The 8705-nt window shown below is 34.7% G+C and overlaps 1 protein-coding gene and 1 long non-coding RNA gene across 2 annotated transcripts in view; one reads left to right on the forward strand and one right to left on the reverse strand.

Moving 5' to 3' along the window:
• Positions 1-1485: 1485 nt before the first annotated feature.
• LOC111384715 lies at positions 1486-2975 on the forward strand. The gene is made up of 2 exons (XR_002700948.1): positions 1486-2491; positions 2657-2975. It is a non-coding gene; the product is annotated as an uncharacterized LOC111384715 (long non-coding RNA).
• Positions 2976-7538: 4563 nt separating this feature from the next.
• Positions 7539-8705, reverse strand: part of LOC111384711 (7-dehydrocholesterol reductase) — a 5389-nt gene continuing 4222 nt past the window's right edge. Inside the window, exons 11-13 of the mRNA XM_023009028.1 lie at positions 8286-8367; positions 8069-8151; positions 7539-7815 (exon numbers count right to left, since the gene is read on the reverse strand). Of these exons, the coding sequence (XP_022864796.1) occupies positions 7749-7815; positions 8069-8151; positions 8286-8367 (232 nt within the window). The 3' untranslated portion in view covers positions 7539-7748. The remainder of the gene's footprint in view (positions 7816-8068; positions 8152-8285; positions 8368-8705) is intronic.

Genomic DNA, 8705 nt, shown 5'->3' on the forward strand with positions numbered 1-8705 from the left:
CTCTTCCGTTATACTTTGGTATCTTTGCCATTACATAGTGGCTTGGAACTTGGGCACTCCTTAGTTCTCTTGAGAACGGTAAATTCTCATCGTCATCGTCCAAGTCACAGGACCTCTGTTGTTCATCTGAATCGTATTCATCGACCTCATGCCATGGTTGTTGGTGAGAGGTTTCGGGACGATTCCTAGCCTCTTCCTCTCTCATCTGGCGCCTATTTCTAGGCTGAGCAACACGGGGGGCATTTTCATGCCTTTCTTTCGGCTGCTGGGGCATTGGAGGTGGAGGCCGTGGCCTTGTCCAAGGCTGGTGAGTCTGTTGTCGCCTAAGCCTCGGTTCAGCGGGGCTAATTCTGTCAAATACACTACATGTCCTCCTATGTCTTGACTCTTGCTCATACGAAGGTGGGAAGTTATCATGGTTTAATGGGACTTTAGTGAGTCAACTAGAAGCGTAGTTGGAGGAATCATCAACTTCCACTTCTCTTTCAAATGGGCTTCTACCTCAGCTATAGTCCGGCGAGGCAGTTCTATGACTTTGAATTTCATCTTCTTGCTGGTAGTGCCCTTAAGGAGCGTATGGAGGAATGGGGAAGCCTCCCTAGCTCTGCATTTGGGCCATGAGCTCCCTCATAGCCAAGTTTTGGCTAGCAATATCCCTCATATTGGCCGCCATGGCAGCATTTCTCTTAACAGTTGTGCCGTCACCCGCATTCCACCTCTTCTTTGGTGGTGGTGGAGTCTTTGCCGAGCTGCTGGGGTAGCGGGTGGAGGAGGCACATTTGCGTTTTCTCTTACCCTCCTGGGGGGGTGTCTTCGTTTGAACTCATTTTCTTTTCGTCAGACTCTTCAGATTTTGCTAAGTTGTGGGGCTTCCTCTTGTTCTTTTTCAAGAAGAAATCCCTTTTCAAGGGGGATGTCCAAATGCTCTTCAACAAGCTTTCACCACAAGGTTGTTCATGGTTATGGTATGGTTTCCCACAGACGACGCCAATCTGTTGACCCCAAAAAATATTGCCAACAGATGCCGAACCCACCCGCGCACATGTGAGCGAAGGTCCTACACACTAAGACACGTGGACGGTCTAGAACGAACGGATCAAGAGCATGGGAGTAGCTCAACAATGCGGGACGAGAACGTTAGGAATTTGACGGGATGTTCGTAATCCAATTGTACAATAATAACCAATCGGTGCTCATGAATGTGCATGTAAACGTGTATGAACTCGTATTGTGTTGCAAGACAATGTGAAAGAGAGAGTAAAATGTGGTTTCTTGTATTGATTTTTGCATTAGCCCTTTAATGTTACACAAGGAAAGTATTTATAGTGGTACATGTGAAATGACAGCCCTTAGATGAGGTGGCACGTGGCCTCATCAAACATCCAATCCTAGGCATCATCCTTGACTTGTTAGCTTGCTGCGCATTTATTGCTTATGCAGAACCCCCATACTAATGACAAGACTTGACATGTACACTTATGACAAACGTTCCATCAATCATTCTAACAAGATCTTTATGTAGAAGATCTCTTGGGAGAAGTGATCATAGAAGACGTTCCTTCATGGTTCGGAGGCTTCGACTTCGAATTCGGATTCAGGGCTCCTGCCACTTACGTAGTACTTTCGCTTTAGGGCTTTAGCTATCTTCACAGGCCTCGACATATGGGCCTCGGCTAGTTTCATAGGCCTCAATATATGGGCCTCGACATGAAGGACCTTGGTCATACATGCCACCTCGGTTAGAGCGCCACGTGGTTCGAATTGAGTGGGCCATAGGCCCAAGTAGATTGACCAAGTATGACAACACGTAACAATGTATACTAGCTATACTGATTGAAATCATCATTTAAACCAAGAGCTAACACATATCGATTAAATTAATATCTTCTACCTTTCTAAACACCCATTTAGATAAAGCAAATGTGCAGATACACTGGAAGAAATCAAAGCCCAATAATAACCCCTACAAAATCTAGAATTTTCAATAAAAGAAGAGACGTTATCGAACTCCATTTATTAACTCTCCTTTCAAATGTAAAAACAAACAACAATGAAAAGTATGGAGTAAAATGTATTGAACAAGAATTACAACAGCTACAGAAATTTTGGAAAAAAAAAATCAAAAATTTTTGTGGACTCACATGATCCCATGTGGATCCGCCCATGGGGATACATTTCTTGGCAATAAAATTTGTGCCCTAGCATTGCTTCGTTTAAAACACCTGTACAGACTTTAATGCTGAAATAGCTCTAGTATTTCTGTTGCTACTGGGTGGAATTTTCTTTTTCAACAGGTATCTGGACCTATGGTTTTTGCTAATGGAATGGCAGGAGCTGCTATATGTGAATTAGTTCGTGTTGGAAATGACATTCTTTAACTTGAAGAGTTGAGATGATTCTAGGTTTATTTATACCTATTTGCCCATTTTTGCAAGCCATATCAGTGAAATTGGGTCCTGGAATATTGGGAAACATCTTTGACGGTATTCAGGTTTGTAGATTTCTCCTTGTCCTTATGCCTCTATTTTACCAAATTTAACAGCTTTTGCATGATTCTTTCTATTTTTAGCATTGCTTGCGATCTATCTCAATTTATAACACTGCCTAACAATGGTTACTGTTTTCCCTTTCAATCATGGGTTATATACATAATCAGAGGCCTCTAAAGACAATTGGAAAACGATCGGTGATGTCTATATTTCTCGTGTTGTATCTGTCCCAGCCCTAGACAAAGACATTCTTTGGGAATATCAACCTACAAAATTGGGTACCTGGAAACTGATCGGCTTTGTTATTTTAGTGTTGATTCCAATGGTTTTCGTGCATATTATTAGTAATGCATTGCAACTTGGTGAATCTTGTTATTCTAATATAATTTTGTGATGGTAGGAGAGAGAGATATTTTAACAGGTGGAGATTTATATGTGGTGAGTTTGACAAAACTACGTAGAAATTTAAGAACTTCACGAAACCTATATTGCATCGTTCGTCAGCAAATTTACTTTTTAATCTAAATCTAAGTGGGTGCATACCAATATTTTATGTAGACTGTCTTTGAGAACAGTTTAATGCAATACCGTGTTGCGTGATAAATGTAGTACTACACTTATTAGATATCCTAAATGATAATATTTTAGTCTTCTTTGGATACATAACTTATGTTGTATTGTATTTTGTAGGTAAAACTCAATATATGATGAAGAATTGGAGAAAAGAATGCAAACATAGTGAAAAATGGTGAAATCCAAAAGTCGAGAAATAAATTGAAAACAATTCACAGATGAGACGGGTAATGAAATGAAGGTCAATGAGACGGGTAATAAAATGAAGATAAAAAATGCCAAGGATTTAATTGGATACAATTTAAAGATACAAGAACAAGATTGCAAGAAAAAAAAGGGTTGAAATAAAGCAAATCCAAAGTTCAGGGATTAAAGTACAAATATTAAAAAGCTTTGTTGTACCTCACAATGAAGATTTGAGAGTGCTAAAAGTCAATTGGATAATGAAATAAGTCGAAGAGATAAAGTATAGTCAAAGTATTATCGTACAATAACTTTCAACCGAAAATGTTATACTTCGGATTTTCAGCCTTATATTGAGACCCAATTTTGGCACAGTAAATATTCGAATTGAAAAAATGACTTCTAGAAGAATTCTAGCACTCTAAGTGAGCTTTTAATGCATTTTGAATCACCTCATTCGAATATAGAAAGAGAAAATTATGAAAAAAATATTGAAAGTTGTTTGGCTATCAAAAATTATGCGAAGTAAGCGCATTCGCCTATAGGAGAGGCACGCGCCACAATACTAAAATGAAAAAAAAAAAAAAAAAAAAAAACTCGATTTTTCTTATTTTGTTTTGGTAACAATTCAACGCAATTTTTTTGACATCCTTTAAATACCAAAACTCGACCAAAAAGTAAAAAAACTCCATTCGACCTAAATTTCATCATTTACATATTTTCGAGAGAATCATACAAAGATTTTGAAGATTTATAGCTCGATTTCAAGATTTTAGCCAAGAACATGAATTTCTCATACTTGTTCCATCTTTTTTATTTTCAGGTGATATTTTTCCAAGTATTATTGTGTAATTTAATCATAAGAATGTTAGACTAAGTTTTTCATTGTATTGGATGAAAGATGAACCTTAGTGTTTGTTTATTTTAATTCATGATAATTAGTTTAGTATTCTTGATTTTTCTTGATTGATTTTGCATTCCCATTGAACTATTTAATTGTTTGATCACTAATTAGATAGTATGTTGCTTCTTGTAGTATCGAAATATTCACAATAAGGCTAGAACGCAATAAAATCAACAAGTGGACAATAGGTGCTAGGAATAATATCTATGATATGTGCAATTATGTGTAATAAATCCCCGTAAATCAATGCATATTTTCATATGAATTTAGACTAGGAATAGAATCGAGTCATATTAAACATAGGTTTAATATATTTTGGAAATGAATATTGAATAAAAGTGGATTATTGATTGTCTTGAATGCATTAATTTACTAGATTACAAATTAAAAATTGAATTAAATGGCAATAGGGGGATTCACGATTCTAATTCAAATATTCACATATTAAATAAATATTTTATTTAATTTCTTAGTTTAGGATTAGTATTGAAAACATACTAACCATCTTTTTCGATATTGCATGACTTCGAATTTGATAAATGTTATTGAACTAGTTATTAGACTTTATTTCTTGTGTAGCAACCGTTCGAATCAGGGTCGGCTAGGTCAAAATCATCATCGAATCACCAATTTTTTGATCATACCATAACCATATAAGTTGGTTCGGTTTGGTCTTTAATAACTCCGAAAATAAATTATTTTTTTAGATCCAGCCGTCAAATTAGAAAAAAAATTTATTAAAAAAATCAATGGAAACAAAAACATAATATTAAGCCAGTTTAGCAAAACATAATACTAAGCCAATTCAAGCATTCATAATAAAAAAATACATAAAGCAATACAAATAGGAGGGGAAAAAATGCCAAATAAAGACTAGTTGAATAAATTATGATATTCCAAGTCTCTTTTAATGTATAGTTTCCAAGATACCAGGGCAAGCAGTGACGCCACGGCTCAAGAACATAACTAAACACAACAAGTTTATGAACATAAATTGAGACATATAAAAACTCAATTAAAGAAAAGATTAGTTCTCTATTAGACAGAAAATGGTATCATTATTTTAAGAAAAAACCAAATAAAAAAGTAATCCAATTCAGTTAAATCAACTAACAAACATAAAAATAAAATCCTTTTTCCTTTTTGTCAAATTAGCATATTTTTTAACTATATCCAATTCCAAACACTTGCTCTTTCTTACACAATACTTTCTCCAAGCGGTCAAAGAATTTATACGTATATCCTTCCAACCAGCAAAGGAAAAAATAGAGAAAGATTGAACTAAATGGGTCATGTGCCTATATCTAGAATTGATCATAAAACCAGAAAGAAAAAGCTCACTTAGAATTGCATACATCAATTTCAAAGATCAAAAAAAATAAACCGAGCATCAAAATTAGCTTAGAATAACACCCCAGATCCTTAATTATAATGAAGCTGAAGAAAATTGTCTAGCCTAAACCCTGAACCCAACTAGTCAAGATTGATAATACAATAAAAAAAACCCTTGAAACTGAAAATCAAGAAGGGGCAGAATGAGATTGAAGAGTAATTGAGAGAGAAGAGAGGAGAAGAAAAGGCAACAAAATCGCAAAACCCCATTTCGAAGGACGTCGAAAAATAACAACAAATTCAGATAGACAAATACAAATTTTCGAAAAACACACAGTGTGATAAGTGTAGTTTCTACACTTATTAGATATCCTAAATGATTATATTTACTCTTATTTAGAGGAAAAAATCAATGTTTGATGAAGAATTAGAGAAAAAAAATGCAAAAATAGTGAAAAAGGTGAAATCCAAAAATAGACTAAATTACAAATAATTCATATATGAGACGAGCTGCAAAATGAAGATCGAAGATATCAATAATTTAATTAGATACAATTTGACGATATAGGAACAAGATTGCAAAAGAAAAAGGGTTGAAATGAAGTAAATCCAAAGTTTGGGGTCTAAAGTGTAAATACTAAAAAGTTGCATTGAACATCGAGATGAAGATTTGAGAGTGCTTGGGGTCAATTGAATGAGGAAACAAATTAAATGGATGAAGTATAGTCAAAGTATTATAACACATTAACTTTCAACCGAAAAAGTAATACTTCTGATTTTCAGCCTCATATTGAACCCAATTTTGGCATGGTAAACATTCGACTTGAAAAAAATAATATTTCTAGAAGAATTGTCGCCCTCTGAGTGAGATTTCCAATACATATTGAATTACATCAATCGCATATCAGGAGAGAGTTATGAGAAAATATCGAAAACTGTTTGGTTGTTGGGAATTAGGCGAGCTCCTCGCATGCAAGAGAGGCGCGCGCCCTAAGAAAAAATGAGGCGACCTCCAACCAGTCAAGCATGTGCCCTAGATATGCTTAAGCGTGCGCCTCAATACAAAAATGGAAAAAAAAATTGATTTTTCTTATTTTTGTTTTGCTAACAATTCAATGCAATCTTTTTAGCATTCTTTAAGTACCAAAACTTGACTAAAACATAAAAAAACTCCATGAGGTGAAGAACAAGTCTATACATTAATTTAAAAGAGAATCATACAAGGTTTTTAAAGATTCATGGCCCAATTTTAAGATTTGAGTTAAGAACGTTAATTTCTCTTGCTTTTTCCATCTTTCTTATTTTCGGATGATGTTTTTTCAATTATTTTTGTGTAATTTAATCATAAGAATGGTAGGCTAAATTTTTCATTGTATTGAATAAATGTTGAACCTTATTATTTGTTCATTTTAAATCATTATAATTAGTTTCGTGTTTCTTGATTTTTTTTATTGGTTTTGCATTCCCATTGTACTATTTGATTGTTTGATCACCATTTAGATAGTAAGTTTCTTGTTGTGATGTAGAAATACTCAAAATAAGTTTAGAACGTGACAAAATCAATAAATGGAAAATAGGTATTATGAATAATATATATAGTATGTGCAACCACGGGTGATAAATACTGAGAATCGATACATATTTTTCATATGAATTCGAACTAGAAATATGATCGGATCGTGTTAAACATATTTTCCGTGCCTTCTTTTTTCTTGTGGGTTAAATTAGGAGGCCCTCATTTGCCAGCTGATTATGATTGAATCTATTTCCTCTCTCTCCAAAGCTGACAAAATACACTTCCACTGGCATATCTTCTCATAGTATTCATAATTATGAAAGAAATTGACAACTTTCTAGTTATAAAAATCAATCAAAGTCATTACGCCATTATGCATCTTTTCCTATAATTGATGCAGTACTGTCTCACCTCAGAACCAACCCCGTCCAAGTGGGATGTGGTGATGATAGAACTATCATTTGACGAATTTTTTATACCTATGTGAGCAAAGAACGTCTTTAGCCCTGGTTTCAGAGCTGCAACCCAAGAACTCCAACCATAATTGAGTTTGCAGAGAAAATTCTTCAAAGAGAAACCACAATCCGAAATTTTACAATAAAACTGATGGTATTATTGTATGCGATAAAAGTACAACACCCCTGTGTCATTATAGCATACAGATTTAGAAACCAAATCCTGCCACTCTTCCAAGGGAGAGTGCTATCTAGTAAAGAGTTCAAGGAAACTCAGAATTAACCTGTTCAGATTCTTAGTAAATACCAGGTATAATCCTGTAGGGAACCTTCTCGCAGTATAATTTCCAATATTTTCCATACCTGCAAAAAGAAAAGTAATCTGGTCAAAATTTCCAATACTGAGGACCTACAAGCACAACACTAACCATTTTACTCACACTTCTCCTTGTTAGAGGGTTTAACGGTAACTCTAATTTTGTAGTTACATTTATGGATGTTTGCTTGAAGGTCAAAAATATGACAGAGCTGTCAGGGGAATGAACAAATAGTTGCAATATGATCACCTGAAAAACTCCTATAAGATGCTATAAAGAGAGAGGTTGATTTAACTTACTTTGATCTGCATCGATCATCGTCTCTTTTAGCTCGGTCAAAGAGAAGAATGGTGAGAAACACCACATAAAAGTAAGGCAGAATCTGCAAAGAGATTGAAGAAGCAAGATCAGAATCTTTTAAAAGTTTATTTTCAGCCAAAGAAGAGAACAGAAAAAATAATATAAAAATGGAAAAAGAAACCTCAAAAAATTCTAGTCATGTGTGTCATAGCTTACATGGTTAAAAAGAGCTGGTAAAGTCCAGAAAAAGGCCGCTGATATTTCAGGGACATAATGGAAGTGACGAGATAAGCCCCACCTATATAAACAACGAAGTAGTAAACATCATTATATGGTTGAATTCACCAGTGGTCCTTGTAACTCTTGAACACTCAACCGCACTTCATATAGGAAACATTATAATACAAATTCTGACCAGGTAAGAAAAATATAATATTATGCATTGACACTAGAAAGGAAAAAAGAAAAAAGAAAAAAAAAACAAACATGTAATCTACAATTTATAAGCAAGTTGTGCATATTAAGCAAAGCTAAGTACCCCCCCCCCCCCCCCCCCCACCCCCCCCCTTTTTGTTAAATTTAGAAAGAATTCTTCTAATATCTTGAAAGAATCGTAGGGATTATTATTTTTCATGT

This window comes from Olea europaea, unplaced genomic scaffold (genome assembly GCF_002742605.1).
Source record: "Olea europaea var. sylvestris unplaced genomic scaffold, O_europaea_v1 scaffold298, whole genome shotgun sequence".
NCBI lineage: Eukaryota > Viridiplantae > Streptophyta > Magnoliopsida > Lamiales > Oleaceae > Olea > Olea europaea.